This window comes from Eptatretus burgeri, chromosome 11 (assembly GCF_056783735.1).
Source record: "Eptatretus burgeri isolate ZD-2024b chromosome 11, Ebu_testis_v1, whole genome shotgun sequence".
NCBI lineage: Eukaryota > Metazoa > Chordata > Myxini > Myxiniformes > Myxinidae > Eptatretus > Eptatretus burgeri.
In genome coordinates, this window is record NC_140971.1 from 29,306,789 (window position 1) to 29,324,146 (window position 17,358).

General features: G+C 44.5%; 1 protein-coding gene across 8 annotated transcripts in view; it reads right to left on the minus strand.

Annotated features, from left to right (window-relative positions):
• The window catches only part of LOC147016753 (tight junction protein ZO-1-like), a 657,688-nt gene extending 640,755 nt beyond the window's left edge, over window positions 1–16,933 (minus strand). For 6 of the 8 annotated variants that reach the window (XM_085845718.1, XM_085845716.1, XM_085845725.1 and 3 more), the window contains exons 1-2: window positions 16,601–16,933; window positions 15,147–15,297 (exon numbers count right to left, since the gene is read on the minus strand). In XM_085845718.1, the coding sequence (XP_085701844.1) occupies window positions 15,147–15,297; window positions 16,601–16,761 (312 nt within the window). In that variant the 5' untranslated portion in view covers window positions 16,762–16,933. Of the gene's footprint in view, window positions 1–15,146; window positions 15,298–16,182; window positions 16,313–16,341; window positions 16,362–16,600 lie in introns of those variants that run through there. The other 2 variants (XM_085845721.1, XM_085845720.1) reach the window with 2 other exon arrangements.
• Window positions 16,934–17,358: the final 425 nt, after the last annotated feature.

A 17,358-nucleotide genomic window follows, 5' to 3' on the forward strand; every position in this document is an offset into this window, starting at 1 on the left:
GTGACCTATATCATATCATATCATATCATATGTGTGAACCTTTTGTTCCTCATGGACAAGCGGTCATACGTGTAAAGTTTCACCTCGATCTGTTCAGCCACTTCAGAGAATAAGTTTTTGAAGTGAAAAAACAAAGAATATGGCTGCCAAATCACGTGACCAATGACGTCATGATTTTTTTTTCTATGGACCATTTTATCCCAGTATGACCCTTAAAATTTTTCATACTGATCGGATGTGGCGTTCTACATACTCTACCAGTCAAAAGTTTTAGAACACCCCCATTTTCCAGTTTTTACTGAAATTTAAGTAGTTCAAGTCCATTGAATAACCTGAAATGGTACAAAACAAAGCGGTAAACTGCCAGAGGTTAAAAAAAAGGTTAGGTTTCCAACAACTGAAAAATAATGTAAATTTCAGAGTTGTTAAAAAAGACCCTTTAGAGGGAACAAGTAATGGGTTAGCAACTGCAGCTGTTCTTCAGCAATGGAGGTAAATGAAGCCATGAAAATTGATGCAAACAGTTCCTACAGGTGTCCCAACTTTTGTTGATTAGTTACAAACCCTCTGTCTGTATAAAAGCAGTGTTGGAACAGACTGTGTTGCTACACCCTCTGAAGCATTTGGACAATATTGCACTGCAGAAAGTAGTATATTGCTATCATAGTGGCGAGAAAAAGGACAATTAACAAAGGAAGACAGACAGACCATTATAATGCTTAAAAGTGGAGGTCTGTCCTTTGGAGATATTGCAAAGCAAGCCAAGTTGTCAGTGAGTACAGTTTCCTCCACCATCAAAAGGCACTTGGAAACTGGAAGAAATTCTGACAGGAAGAGGTCTGGGAGACCCAAAGCCACAACACAATCAGAAGACAAGTTTCTGAGAGTCAACAGCTTGCGTGATAGGTGGCTCACAGGACAGCAGCTTCAAGCACAGCTAAACAGTGGTCAGAGTAAGGAAGTCTCAGTTTAAACTGTGAAGAGAAGACTTTGAGCTGCAGGTTTGACAGGTCAAGTGGCAGTAAGAAAGCCATTGCTAAGGTGGCAAAATAAGAAAAAGAGGCTTGCTTGGGCAATGAAGCACCGCCAGTGGACTACTGAACACTGGAGGAAGGTCTTCTGGACCAATGAATCAAAATTTGAAATCTTCGGTTCATCACGCAGGGTTTTTGCACGCCGTTGAGTAGGCAAAAGGTTGGTTCCTCAGTGTGTGACACCAACTGTCAAACATGGAGGAGGAAGCGTGATGATCTGTGGCTCTTTTGCTGGATCCAGAGTCGGCGACTTGCACAGAGTGACTGGCACCCTGAACCAAAAGGGCTACCACAGCATTTTGCAGCGCCATGCAATACCCTCTGGTCTGCACCTAGTTGGTCAGGGGTTCGTCCTACAGCAAGATAACGACCCAAAACATCGCTCCAGGCTTTGTCAGAACTTCCTAAGAAGAAAAGAACAAGACGGAAGGCTTCAAATCATGGAATGGCCAGCACAGTCTCCAGACTTAAACCCCATAGAGTTGGTTTGGGATGAACTGGACAGAAGGGTGAAAGCAAAGCAACCTACAAGTGCAACGCATTTGTAGGAATTCCTGCAACAGTGTTGGGAAGAACTTTCCAAACAATATTTAATTTCCATTGGAGAAAGAATGCCACGAGTACGTTTGGCTGTTATATCTGCAAAAGGTGGCTACTTTGATGACTCAAAAATTTAGATTAAATTTTGTTCAACAAAACGATTCCATGATTTCTTTTTTAATCTGCAATTGTTTATTTGCTCTATGCTTTAATTTCAGAGTTCATTAAAACATTAAACTGCTTAAATTTCAGTAAAAAAATACCCTGGTTTAAATAGGTGTACCATATCCCTGTGTCGTAAGAGGCGACCAGGGTTGCGTCAGGAAGGGCATCCGGCATAAAACATGTGCCAAATCACTATGTGGATCATACGGATGATCCGCTGTGGCGACCCCTAACGGGAGCAGCCGAAAGAATAAGAATAAGAATAAGAATAAGAATAAGAAGAAGAAGAATAAGAATAAGAATAAGAATAAGAATAAGAATAAGAATAAGAATAAGAATAAGAATAAGAATAAGAATAAGAATAAGAATAAGAATAAGAATAAGAATAAGAAGAAGACATACACATATATACACACAAATACATATAGAGTGGAGAGAACAAGAATTTGATACACTGCCGATTTTGCAGGTTTTCCCACTTACAAAGCACGTAGAGGTCTGTAATTTTTATCATAGGTACACTTCAACTGTGAAAGACGCAATCTAAAACAAAAATCCTGAAAATCACATTGTATGATTTTTAAATAATTAATTTGCATTTTATTGCATGAAATAAGTATTTGATACATCAGAAAAACAGAACTTAATATTTGGTACAGAAACCTTTCTTTGCAATTGCAGAGATCAAACCTTTCCTGTCGTTCTTAACCAGGTTTGCACAGACTGCAGCAGGGATTTTGGCCCACTCCTCCATACAGATCTTCTCCAGTTCCTTCAGGTTTCGGGGCTGTCGCTGGGCAACACAGACTTTCAGCTCCCTCCAAAGATTTTCTATTGGATTCAGGTCTGGAGACTAGCTCGGCCACTCCAGGACCTTGAGATGCTTCTTACGGAGCCACTCCTTAGTTGCCCTGGCTGTGTGTTTCGGGTCATTGTCATGCTGGAAGATTCCCAGCCACGCCCCATCTTCAATGCTCTTGTTGAGGGAAGGAGGATGTTGGCCAAGATCTCGTGATACATGGCCCGATCCATCCTCCCCTCAATACGGTGCAGTCGTCCTGTCCCCTTTGCAGAAAAGCATCCCCAAAGAATGATGTTTCCACCTCCATGCTTCACGGTTGGGATGGTGTTCTTGGGGTTGTACTCATCCTTCTTCTTCCTCCAAACACGGCGAGTGGAGTTTAAACCAAAAAGCTCTATTTTGGTCTGATCAGACCACATGACCTTCTCCCATTCCTCCTCGGGATCATCCAGATGGTCAATGGCAAACTTCAGACGGGCCTGAACATGCGCTGGCTTGAGCAGAGCTTCCTTGCATGTGCTGCAGGATTTTAATCCATGACGGCATCGTGTGTTACTTATGGTTTTCTTTGATACTGTGGTCCCAGCTCTCTTCAGGTCATTGACCAGGTCCTGCCATGTAGTTCTGGGCTGATCCCTCACCTTTCTCATGATCATTGAGGCTCCATGAGGTGAGATCTTGCATGGAGCCCCAGACCGAGGGAGATTGACTGTTATCTTGAACTTCTTCCATTTTCTAATAATTGCGCCAACAGTTGTTGCCTTCTCGCCAAGCTGCTTGCCTATTGTCCTGTAGCCCATCCCAGCTTTGTGCAAGTCTACAATTTTGTCCCTGATGTCCTTAGACAGCTCTCTGGTCTTGCCCATTGTGGAGAGGTTGGAGTCTGATTGATTGAGTGTGGACAGCTGTCTTTTATGCAGATAACGAGTTCAAACAGGTGCAGTTAATATAGGTAATGAGTGGAGAATGGGAGGGCTTCTTAAAGACAAAACTAACAGGTCTGTGAGAGCCGGAATTCTTACTGGTTGGTAGGTGATCAAATACTTATTTCATGCAATAAAATGCAAATTAATTATTTAAAAATCATACAATGTGATTTTCAGGATTTTTGTTTTAGATTCCGTCTTTCACAGTTGAAGTGTACGTATGATAAAAATTACAGACCTCTACGTGCTTTGTAAGTGGGAAAACCTGCAAAATCGGCAGTGTATCAAATTCTTGTTCTCCCCACTGTACATATATATATATATATATATATATATATATATATATATATATATATATATATATATATATATATATATATATATATATATATTTAATAAGATGTTTGGTATTAGAGAACTTTAATATGGATACAAACAAGCACGAAATAATAGTGACCGAAGCTTTTTGTGATGCACTCTTCAGGGTAAAAATCGCAGTAAGTGAAGGAGGAAGTGAGGGCGCGTGCTTTCCACGCAAGTCTCAATAAGGTAGACACTGATTGGTTCAACCGTAATGAAGTCACGGTTAATCCGAATGCTCATTGGTCAGCTCGAATGTCAGGTCAGGTTCGATCTGTGACCTGCTACAGGTACCATGTAAACCTGTACTAACCTGTTCCATGGTCGGGTTGTCGGCGACTAAACCGTCTCCCCCACCAGGTTTTCTGGTGAGGAGGGTGTTTGGATATGGACACCCAGCAGGATTAAAAACAAAACCTGTCAAAGGGCGGAGGAGCTCCTTGTGAGCCAACGGCCATCCATATCTAGTGCCCAACTGTGTCTGCGGACGTCCTCCTGCAGTTGGGGTCACTTCTTATTCGGAGGTTGGTGGCAGGATTTTCACTCCGGCCACCGTAAAACCCTTCATTCCGCAAAACGCAAAAACGCAAAAAAATCTGAAAACCCACTCCGTGGGAGTACCTCCTGTGCAGCTTCCCTTCGCAGGGCAGCTCACCGGATGACGGGATTGGGGCAAAGCCTTCGGGACCCCCAATCGTTGATAGGAGGGAAACCACGGGGTAACATCCCTGGGTCAGATTGCGGGAGAGTGTGTCGGAGTGGTGCTGAGGTGTCGTCCACCAGACGGCGGTCTCCTTGGGTTAACCTGAGGCGGTCCCTTCGGGTGGGTGCCTGGAATGTCCTATCCCTAAGAGAGGATGATCACCTGTCTCTGTTATCATCTGAGCTCAAGCGTTTGGACATCGGGATTGCAGCTCTCTCTGAGGTTCGGAGACCGGATTGCGGCGAGATAATGGTGGGTGGTTACACCTACTATTGGTCTGGTCGCTCTGATGGTTACCATACCCAAGGAGTTGCTGTGGCTGTGTCCAATAAGCTGACCCCAATGATAATTGAGGTAACACCGGTCAACGAGCGTATTATGAGATTAAGGATTCGTCACTCCTTAGGTGTCATTTCCCTGGTCTCTGTTTATGCTCCGACTGAGGCGAGTGATCTCACCGTGAAGGATGCATTCTACGCCACACTCGAGTCTGTGGTTGATCAGTGCCCCAGACGAGATACACTTCTAGTCTTGGGGGATTTCAATGCATCGACTGGAACTCATAGGGACGGTTATGAGGTGTGTGTTGGTCTCCATGGGTCAGGAACTATGAACCAGAATAGCACTAAGTTCCTTGACTTTGCAAGAAGTCATGGACTTAGGGTGGCTGGTTCATGGTTTCAGTGCCCACAAGCTCATCGCTGGACTTGGTATTCCAACGCTGGCGGTGTGGCAAAGGAGATTGACCATGTCCTCATTGACGGTCGTTGGAGGATGATCCAGAACTGCAGGGTCTACCGGAGTGCTCAGTTCCTCAATACTGACCACAGGCTTGTTGTAGCAACTCTAAAGCTGCACCTTAAATCCTGGAGAATGGTACCATCCCAGCCGAGGCTGGATGTTGCCAAGCTCAGGGATGAGAGAGTAGCTGAGGAGTTTGCAAACAGGCTGAGTGGACACTTGGGGGGTCTGGGTGCTTTGGGGGGTCCTGAAGAGTTGTGGAGCGCCTTCAAGACCACCGTCCTTGATGTTGCCGGTGGATGCCTTGGAGCTCACCGCAGGGCAAAGAAGAATTTTGTCTCTCAAGGGACACTGGATACCATTGACCAGAGTTGCAGGGCCAGGCTGAATGGCAGAGCTGAGCTGTTCAGGGAGCTGAGGCGTAAAACTGTACATGCACTGAGGGTGGACAAGGAGGCCTATGTGCGAGGAATCTGTGAGGGGGTAGAGCATCACCTGTGGACAGGTGATTCTCGTCCCGCTTACAGGGGAATTCGCGCATTACGTTCATCCAAGCCCATCCCTCGGAGCACTACAGTTCGAGCAGAGAGTGGTAGGCTCTTGACAGAGGAGTCTGAAGTGAAGGCCCGCTGGGCCGGTTACTTTGAGCGGTTGTACCAGGCTGATCCCCCAACTGTCGAGTTGGACGTCAAGGGTGTAACAATCCCTGTTGCTGACCCTCGAATCAACTGTGGTCCACCTACGCTTGTGGAAACACGGGCTGCGGTGAACCAGTTGAAACGGGGCAAAGCTCCAGGGATCTGTGGCATCCATGCCGAACTTCTCAAGGCTGGTGGAAATGCTGCACTCGTGTCGTTGCATGCAGTTTTGTGCTCTGCCTGGAACACAGGCATCATCCCAACTGACTGGAAGAGGGGCCTTGTTGTCCCTCTCTGGAAAGGGAAGGGTGATCGCCAAGACTGCAACAACTACCGAGGGGTGACGCTGCTCTCAGTGCCGGGCAAGGTCTTTGCTCGGATAATTCTCGATAGGGTTCGCCATCATCTGCTTGAGCACCAGCGTCCAGAGCAGTCAGGCTTTACACCAAAGAGGTCAACGATTGACCGTATCCTTGCACTTCGTGTCCTCACCGAACGCAGACGAGAGTTTCGGCAGGGGCTGCTTGCAGCCTATGTTGATCTCTGTAAAGCGTTCGATTCAGTGAATCGGGACGTCCTCTGGAGGATTCTTGGTCTTCGTGGGGTGCCACCAAAACTGATCGATCTGATGTCTGAACTCTACTCTGGTACTGAGAGTGCTGTGAAGTGTGGTGGTACCATCTCTGACTTATTTCCAGTTGTTACTGGAGTTCGTCAGGGATGTGTACTTGCTCCCACACTTTTCAGCACTTGTATGGACTGGATTCTAGGGAGGATGTCGGAGAGATCAAGTTGCGGTGCATCATTTGGGAATGTCAAGATCTCGGACCTTGACTTTGCAGATGATGCAGTCATCTTTGCGGAGACTTTAGACATCCTCTTGGGGGCCCTCGAGGTGCTGAATGAGGAGTCGGAGCCGTTGGGATTACGGGTTTCTTGGGTCAAAACTAAGATCCAGGCTTTCGGTGACATCTTGGATGCTGCTGTCCTGTCTGTGTCTGTTTGTGGTGAGGATGTTGAGGTCGTGGAGAGATTCACTTACCTTGGCAGTGATATTCATGTCTCTGCTGGCTGCGAGTCAGAGGTCAATAGACGTCTGGGTCGGGCCTGGGGAGTCATGGACTCACTGGATCATGGGGTGTGGCGCTGCCGGTACCTGTGCGGGAGGACGAAAGTCCGAGTCTTCAGGTCCTTGGTACTTCCAGTCTTGCTCTATGGGTGCGAGACTTGGACTCTGACCAAGGATCTGAGACGGAGACTTAATTCCTTTGGTACCAGGTCTCTTCGGAGAATCCTTGGCTATCGCTGGTCGGATTTTGTGTCCAACGAGCGGTTGCTGAGAGAGACTCGGATGAGATTTGTTACCTGCATAGTCCGTGAGCGTCAGTTGCGGCTGTATGGACATGTGGCTCGTTTTCCTGACTCTGATCCTGCTCACCAGATTCTCTCAGCGAGGGAGTCTCATGAGTGGAGGAGGCCAGTGGGTCGACCACGTGCCTCATGGTTGCAACAGGTTGACCATCATCTCAAGGAGATGGGGATGGGCCTGGCATCTGCCTGGGGGATGGCCAGACGGAGGCCCCTGGAGTACCGGCGGAAAGTGGACGCAGCGACGTGCTGTTCTGGCACATGCTCCCATACCTGACCTGACCTGACTCTTCAGGGTAAAAATCGCAGTAAGTGAAGGAGGAAGTGAGGGCGCGTGCTTTCCACGCAAGTCTCAATAAGGTAGACACTGATTGGTTCAACCGTAATGAAGTCACGGTTAATCCGAATGCTCATTGGTCAGCTCATAATCTTCACTACGAGCTCCCATTGGCTGGAGCAGAGTTCGTCGATGATTGACGTTTGCAACCGCATCCTGGAGAGGGGGGATGGGTTTCCCCTCAGGTCCATTCACGATTTGTTACCGGACTTCCCTTGATCGTTCCATGCTGAAAGAGACACAGAGATCGTACAAATTCCTTTTGACGACATAATATTGGATCGGTGGTAAGGATGAAGGTTGTTTCATCATATACATATATATATATATATATATATATATATATATATATATATATATATATATATATATATATATATATATATATATATATATATATATATATATATATATATACATATATATATATATACATATATATATATATATACAGTTCCTATATTATATACATACAGTACACACATATATATATATATATATATATATATATATATATATATATATATATATATATATATATATATATATATATATATATATATATATATATATATATATATATATATATATACTAGAATATCAGACCTGTCGCTTCGCTGACGGAAATACCAATCTTTGCTGTGATGGATAATCAACAGAGCAAGAGGAAAAAGGATTCCTCGGAGTGTGGGGATAACCAGTGTCGCAAGTTGGCATTTGCAGTTTCAGTATGCGCCGAAGTACCCATAAAAAAAAAATTAAAATATTTTTGCATCACAAACTTTCCCAGGAGTTCCCTGAATGTCATTTGATTCATTGAAATCCGTTCATCTGTTCTCAAGTTATTACACGACAAACAGACAGACATGTCTCCTTTTATAATATAAACACAACCATTTATCCCTCTCCCTACAAAGATGTTTTATCCACCACGTTGATTCCAAATCTTAACGAATCCAAACCATACTGAAATATCAGCTGTATTTTTGTTCTTATCCTTTTCTCACCTGTGTTGCAAGTGGTGATGATGATGCATTAAAAAGCAGTGTATAATTGCAAATGGTGTTTAATAGGGCAATATTAAAATGGCATTGTTGAAAAAAAAAGTATTGAGTATAGCAAGCGTTTTCTGAATCTAATCGATATGAGAAACAGGATTGAATTGGACTCAGCATTATTATAAGTGAATCAGAAGATGAAGGAGGAACAATGAGAAACGGGATTGAATAAGTGAAGAAGAAGATGAAGGGGCAGGAGTTTTTGATTTAATGTAAAATGTTTAAAGAAAAAGTATTGAATATAGCAAGGGTTTTCTGCATCAAATATATGCGGTAAATACACCTTTGTTGGGCATCAGATATGAAACTTCTCAAAATTCTGTGTTTGGATCAAGTTCAAGCGATTATGACTGAAATGTTCATGGACTCACTCACTCACTCATTCACTGACTTACCTATGGAAACTGCTTGATTGCATAAGCTCACCGATCCAAAAGTCCAGGTGAGCTTAAAATTATTCCTGGGAGATCCTGCCCTCTGTGCAGAGATAACTAGTGTCGCAAGTTGGCGGTTGCAGTTTCGCCACGTGTGCCCATGTACTCATAAAAATAATAATAATAATAAAAATTGTCACAAACCTTCCTGGGAGTTCCCTTAATCCACTATAGTTCGATTTATTGAAATCCTTTAATTTGTTCTCAAGTTATAACACGACAAAAAGACAGACAGACACGGCTCCATATATATTTGACAAAGGAAGACCCAACATCTCTCAACTGTGATTGTAGGGAATAATCAAATTACCAATTAGCTCTCACCTAATCATTTAAACCCAGGTGGTTCGGATTATCTAAATAAATTGACTCCTTCCATGCTCTTCCAGCCAAAGAAGCTGCATAAGCAACCATGAAAAGCTACCCAAGGTAAGCCATTTGCTGTTTCAAACCCTTCCCAAAGTTCCTCCACAGCTGTAAAGATGTTCACAAATAGTACACACATGAGAATCCCAATGCTAAACACCCCCTCGCTGCTGGACCGGTTTCATCGCTTGTTGACGAATCATCAGCGACAGCACAGACAAATGCATACCAACGAGGCTCCCTTTGGGAGGAGAGTTAGTAGAGAGAACATGTTATGCTTTATGAACACACATGCACACACACATAGCTATACACAGGCACTTCCAGGTATTTCAGTCATAGATGCGTTTCTGGAAAACATCATTTAAATGGAACTTCAAAATCGCATTGATTTTTAAGATGTATTCAAGGGGAAATGCATTCCTGACAGAAAAAAAAATTGAATGGAAAATTTTCAAAGTTGCTTTGCTCACCCTAATCCGTTGCTTCAATCACGCGAATCCTCCCCGTTATATTAATTGTTTATTCTTTCTTTTAAGTCGATTTTTAATTTAATATATTTTGCCTTCCTAACTCTGGAGATTCCCAACAGAGAACCCAGGCACGACTGCCTTCGCGTCGATACCACTGATTAATTATATTTTCCTTGCGCTGAATTAAATTATTTCCGTTGCACTCAATGAAACCAGCTTAAGGAAGCTGGCTAATTTTGGCACATTCCTAAATCTTTTGTTCACTCAATATAGTTCTCCGAACAGAAGAAAAAGTTAAGTTTAATGCCTGGCAATTTCACATTTGATTGTGTATATATGGAGAATGAGGGACCATGGCCTTGCATGCTTAAAGTAAATAAGTATATAGATTACCAAATGCCGTAGATAAAATTATGCACCCAGAAATGCCAAAGCAATGTCCGAATTGGACAAATGAACACTTTTTTGAGTTGGAGCTGCATCTAAGATCAATCCTGGAGTTTAAATTTTGAAATTCAACTTAGTTTAAGAGATTCTCGAGGTTATGGCATGGGCGGCAATGAAATAAAGCCACAAACTCTGCTGCCCCTGGGTGTATATAAGCATTGCAAAGTACCCATCAATTCATAGCTATGATGAACAGGCATTCGATAATGAGTGAGGAAAGTGAAAAAAAACTTTATCGTGAAGAAATCATTCCGGCTTGTTCCAAATCAAGGTAAGGTTGAGCAGGCCAAAAAACATGGTGGCTTTTGACCCCAGTTAGGTAACCCAGGATACGCCTTAACACCCCAGAGAGCGAAGTGGCCAATGAGTGCCTGATGAAGGATATAATTAAACAAGGCTGTTAATTATCTTCAAAAGGGGTGTTTTAATTAACCCAAACACCCAATTTTCACTCTTGCACTTCCTTGGAGTTTTCTTAGGATGCAAGCAAAGTTTTAGGCTGCCAGATTTCATGGTTTTGGAGTTATGGTGGAGACATAGTGACACACACACACACTTACAAGTATATATATATATATATATATATATATATATATATATATATATATATATATATATATATATATATATATATATATACATGTTGTTGTTCGTCTTTCAGCTGCTCCCATTAGGGGTCGCCACAGCGGATCATCCGTTATGATCCGCATAGCGATTTGGCACAGGTTTTACGCCGGATGCCCTTCCTGACGCAACCCTGGTCACCTCTTACGACACAGGGATAAGGATTGGGTTTCGCCACGATTCCGGGCTGCCCGACACCCTCTCATAGCGCGGCACAGCGCAGAGCTCCCGTCCTCAAGTGATCCTCCAACCCAAGCCTCCGAGTAGCCGGATTACAGTCGCACGCCACTACGCCCGGTATATAATATTATATATATATATATATATATATATATATATATATATATATATATATATATATATACATACATACATACATACACACATACATAGTGTTGCGGTTCTGGAAACCTCCAGTTTCCTCCCTCCAACACCAACATACAGTGGTCCCCAGTCAGTTATTTTATTAATGTATGTTCAGATAGCCCCTTCCTTCTTGTCTAGTGGGTCGAACAGGACAGTGCGTTGTGTAAATCTCATAGTTAGGTCTGATTAAATCTCTGAACCTCATTCCTATTCTATTTTCTCTTGTCCTGAGGTAAATCCAAGCAAGGGGTCATCGCATGAGCCAGCAGGCGCTATGCTCGGACACCCATCCGTAAAAACCACAGCCACGTAAGAATGCGTCCTCACAGAAGGCCAGGGGCAGCAGTAGAAGCCAACAATAAACACCAGCACCCCACAGAGCGCGTGCCCCACAGCGACGACCCCCCACACACTGTTAAGGTGACCAGAAGCATAACCAACACACCAAATGCTAACAACATACAGTATGCACGCGGTGCATTCTTCTTCAATCCGCTGATATCTATGCTCTTTCTTTCAATTCATGGTGCGGATCGGGGTTGGCACCGTGCACCCCACCCCCTCTGATAACCGCGAACACGATGCTCGATGACAGGTGGACCCGCACGCTGACCACGTGTACAATGGCAGACCCGTGTGCACTGTACGGGGCATGCTCGATGGTGGGCGGACCCACACGCTGACGATGTGTACAATAGCGGACTCGCGCACAGCCAGTGATACTTTATCATCATATGAAACAGGCCACAAATCTTTGGTAACACACATCTTTTGTCGGGTCTGTGCATGGGGTTACAATAACATCTTACCGTCGCTCTTCGCTCACCACGCCGTCCACAAATGTCTCCCGCGGACGGCAGACATCCTTCTGCACCTCCGCCTCGATGCAGCTGCTACCAGGCAGAGGCATGTTATGTGGCCGGATCGCTCGGGCCGCATGGCTTACCACGGAGCAGGAACTTTGACCAGCGCCAATCACAGGTCGCCGGGGCGCGGCATGGGGTTCAGTGCCACGCGATTCATAGCACGGAGTTCATTGCAAGGTGATTCATATCACGGGGTTCAGTGCAAGGCGATTCACACCATGGGGTTCAGAGCAAGATGATTCCGCAGGTTGGAACCATCTTGCCGGAGTGGAGTGGAGCCGCTTCCGGCCATCACGGCCAAGCCAAGGAGTGGCTAGGCCAATCCGAGTGCCCGATTCGGGTGACGACACATCGCTTTGGGTCATCACCCCTGCCCCGCACCACGGGGTCTATAAAAGGATGGGTCGTGGAGCCGCTAGTGTCATTCCTGCCCATCGTGCTGCCGCTCCTGTCTGCTCGTCCTGGCCTGGGATTGACAACCGACACATTCGCCCAGTGGCTCCGCCCTTCTTCACCAATTCGCCTGCTGACTCCGCCTTCTTCACTGCCTCGTCGCCTCTCTCCACACACTGGCTTCTGACTCCGCCTCTCTCCACCTACTGGATTTTGACTCTGCCTCTCTCCACCCACTGCCTTTTGACTCCGCCTCTCTCCACCCACTGCCTTTTGACTCCGCCTTTCTCCACCCACTCGCTGTTGGCTCCACCCAAGTCCTTTCCTTCATGCCTGACGGTTGCATCTCACTCTCTGGACCGACGCTAGCTGCACGAAGCAAGAGACGATGCGCCAGCTGTCAGGGAGGTATCGCCCAGCAGAGCAGCCCCCAAAACGTACTGGTTGTGCAGTCGGGTAATCGTGCAAGATATTGAGAGACCGTTAGCCTCATCTCCTCTCCTACTTTTCTCTTCATTAACTCCTCTTCATCGAGGTGTGTGTGTGTGTGTGTGTGTGTGCGCGCACGTGTGTGTGTCCTGGCACCTGTCCTCGCTTAAGTTAAGATTGCACAAGAATTATGTCCGGATAACTCTGCTCTGTGTCTGCTTTTGTAAGTTGCTTGTATTATTGCCGCATCTTTCATATTTCTTCCTATCTCTGCTTTACACACCACAATAAAAGCTGTATTCACTGTGCTACATATCTTTCCTCACCTGCCTATTAATAAATCCTTCAGAGAAATGTTTCCAGCTCGTTTTTGTCTTTTCTTTCATTGATCCAGCATGGTCTGTTTCCTAATCTAGGGTCTGGGACTTTATTCCCAACGATCCGTTCCTTTTAACCAGTATGTCCTTGGCAGTGTCGCTTGGCTGCATCTGATCCGGTTCAGACATGGCGTACCAAGGGCGTGTCCCCCAGTAATTAGATCACGTGGTTATTTTTAGGTAACCGGATTAACTAGATGGAGGACCGTAAGTCACGTGGTTGAGTTATTGAAACCGACCCGCCGTGTCATGGAATTATCCATGTGCAACGGCCTGCAATTCCGGGGAGCCTGGTGGGAACCTGAGATAGCTTCCCCCCCATATATATCTATATATATATATATATATATATATATATATATATATATATATATATATATATATATACATCACTCAAATGCCATGCAGGGGTTATTGAAGAAGTATGCAGTGTTATAAGGAAGTACAAGAACAACTAGAACGGCACTCAGTGGAGCGTATATATATATATATATATATATATATATATATATATATATATATATATATATATATATATATATATATATATATATATATATATATATATATATATATATATATATATATATATATATATATACATACATACATACATATATACACATGGGTGAAAACATAACGTCTGTCTATCTTCGGTGGCAGAGGTAAAAATATAAGGGCAATTGCTTATCTAAAAGTTTAAAAATACATCACAGAGGAAGCAGATAAATTAACTTCAAGTTGTAAAAGGATTACATTTAAAAATAATATTCATTAATATCATTCTTGTTTTAATCGCAGGTCATGTACCAACTGATCATTTCTCAAACTACAATGAAAATTGAATTATTACATCAGTTCTGAAGGTGATTGATGCATGATTAATTGCCAAGGTGTGGTTGGCACCGAGTTTCCTGAATAATATTTGCACTGTCCAAAATTATATGCAGAATTCAGAAAACACTGAGGGTGATGCATCAAAAGAGTCATAATGGTTTCATCACAGAGAGAAGGGTTAGTCTGCGACGGCCAAAGCTGACGATAAAGTGAGGATAATCTGAAATTATCCAAAACATGACCCTGCAAAATTTGATGTCCCTTTTGTTTCAAAGACAAGATGTCGAAACAAGTGCAAGTCATGTTGAGATGTTGGTTTATCGGAGTGGAACAGCATATTGTGGTAAGAGAGGAGCAGGTTTGAGAGATGGAAGGAGAGGTGGCTGTTGAGGAAAGAGGAAAGATAATGGTCTGTGCGACATACTAGGATCTTCTCTCAATTCAGGCATTCCCATTGTCTGTAGCTTCGCTCAATGAGAGGAAAAACGCACACAGGCACGAATCATTTGAGACTCTCTCGTTTTGCAGACATTAAGTGTACAACTTGAACAATCTCCCACAATGGCTCTGATTGATACACTGAACTCCAACATAAACAATGTATGGGATTAATGAATGGCATCTGCTGTATGGCACTACTTTACAAACAGGTATGCATCAAATTGGTCGTCACTCCGTAATATATCAGCCTACACATCTAAAATCATGGACAATCAGATCAGGAAACACAGGTGTCGTGTGATGGTCCAAGAAGCCATTGTTAATGAGTTACCTACACCACGCATGGTGGCTGCTCGCACCTCGGCACCCCTGCCCCTCTACGCCCCAACCCCCGACACCACCACATGTCCCGGAACTTTACCAGAGTCTCCAAGCTGTCCAAGCTTTCCATGCTGGGCTTTCTCTCCGAGAGCGGGTTCAACCCAATCTGCAGAGACTCCCGAAGCTCCTCGAGAGACGAAGTACGCTTGCGGCAGTGCTTGGACCCAGTGTGGTCGACGGGCTTGTTCGAGCTGGGGACAAACGTGATCAGAATGAGCTAGAAAATGAATGAAAAAAAAGTGAAATGTCGACTTTCGGTTCCCGAGATATTTTTAACCCCTCACGTTACCCATCACCCATAGATATGCAAATCAATAAATATTAACCGAGTCGTCCGTCTCTAATGGGATCTTATATCGTAATAAGTGATAATTCTGAGGTAAAATATGCACACAGTTTCCACAACATTCGAAGTGACCCATCAGACGTCGATATGCAAATTGATAAATATTGACGGAGTCATCTCCATAAATAGGATCATATATCGTAATAAGTGATAATTCTGAGGTAAAATATGCACACAGTTTCCACAACATTCGAAGTGACCCATCAGACGTCGATATGCAAATTGATAAATATTGACGGAGTCATCTCCATAAATAGGATCATATATCGTAATAAGTGATAATTCTGAGGTAAAATATGCACACAGTTTCCACAACATTCGAAGTGACCCATCAGACGTCGATATGCAAATTGATAAATATTGACGGAGTCATCTCCATAAATAGGATCATATATCGTAATAAGTGATAATTCTGAGGTAAAATATGCACACAGTTTCCACAACATTCGAAGTGACCCATCAGACGTCGATATGCAAATTGATAAATATTGACGGAGTCATCTCCATAAATAGGATCATATATCGTAATAAGTGATAATTCTGAGGTAAAATATGCACAGTTTCCACAACATTCGAAGTGACCCATCAGACGTCGATATGCAAATTGATAAATATTGACGGAGTCATCTCCATAAATAGGATCATATATCGTAATAAGTGATAATTCTGAGGTAAAATATGTACACAGTTTCCACAACATTCGAATTATCTCGAGACTTGGATCAATCACCCGTTCCTCATGTTCTTTGAAGGTCCGATGAAACCCTCAAATCCTCAAGCACGCACCCGAAGATAAACACGTACGTGCACGACGCATTAAGCATGAACGAGTGAGTACAAACGGAGCGTTATTACATCACATGTTTTATCATAACGATTAACAACGTACGGAAGACGCACGAAAAATCTGTCGAAAGAACGACACTATCCTCGATGTTTCTTCTTCTTCAGACAAGAAAATCAGAAAGCGGGAAAGAATTTCAGAGAACGGCAAGAGGAGGAGGAGGAGGAGGATGAGGAGGAGGAGGATGCGGGAGAAGGCGTGAAACCAAAGCCAAGGTACAGATCAACAGAAGCACAGAGTTGTAAAAGTTCCGTGCATCAGTACATACATTATTTTGAGTCGTGTCCCGGTGCGAACTACTCACCTCAGCGTCATCCACGTGTTCGGGTGTCCGACAAGCGGCAGCATTAACTCTTTATTAACCGGAGTCACTCCGAGGGCCATTTGAATCACTGGGAGGAATTTTTTGTGCCGGAGCATAGACCCGCCGACTATATGATTGACCGAAGACGACAACCGAGCCATTGTGTATTGTCTGGATGCTCGTCCAGTCAGCGAAATAATATATTTTTTTTTAAATACGATTTAAGCGCGAAGGGCTTGATCTTTCGTTCGCTGATGCTTCCCGTTGCTGCTGCAGGTGATGCCGGCGCCCTCTGTTCTCGTACGTACTGCGGCGCGCACGACGGAGGGAGTCGATGAGAAGAATCGACCGTCGAATGAGCTAAAAATAGTCCCTTGCTGCGAATGCGCGTCTTCCCACGGACGAGGTTCCGGAAGAGCGAACGACGGACGTGTGCTCCCTCGAGCGTTCGCTCTGAGCTCCGTCCTCTTCTTCTTCTTCCTCCACCTTCGCCTCCTACTCCCAGCCCCCTGGTACCAAGGGCAACAGAGAGCGTCGGTTTGAGTGGCGCGGAATCGCTCCGTGTTTCGGGGCTGCTCTCGGGAGTAGGAGAGCGAGAGATGCGGTCCGTGCATGGAAAGAGCGCACAGCACGTGCAGCGGAGTCCGTGCAGGCGGCCTGTGCGGCCCCTGGTTCACGGTGAGCCTGTCATGCGCAGCATGCAAACGATCTGCCTTTGCATCTTGCTCGGTGCGCAGGAAAAGCACCCTCTCCAGCAG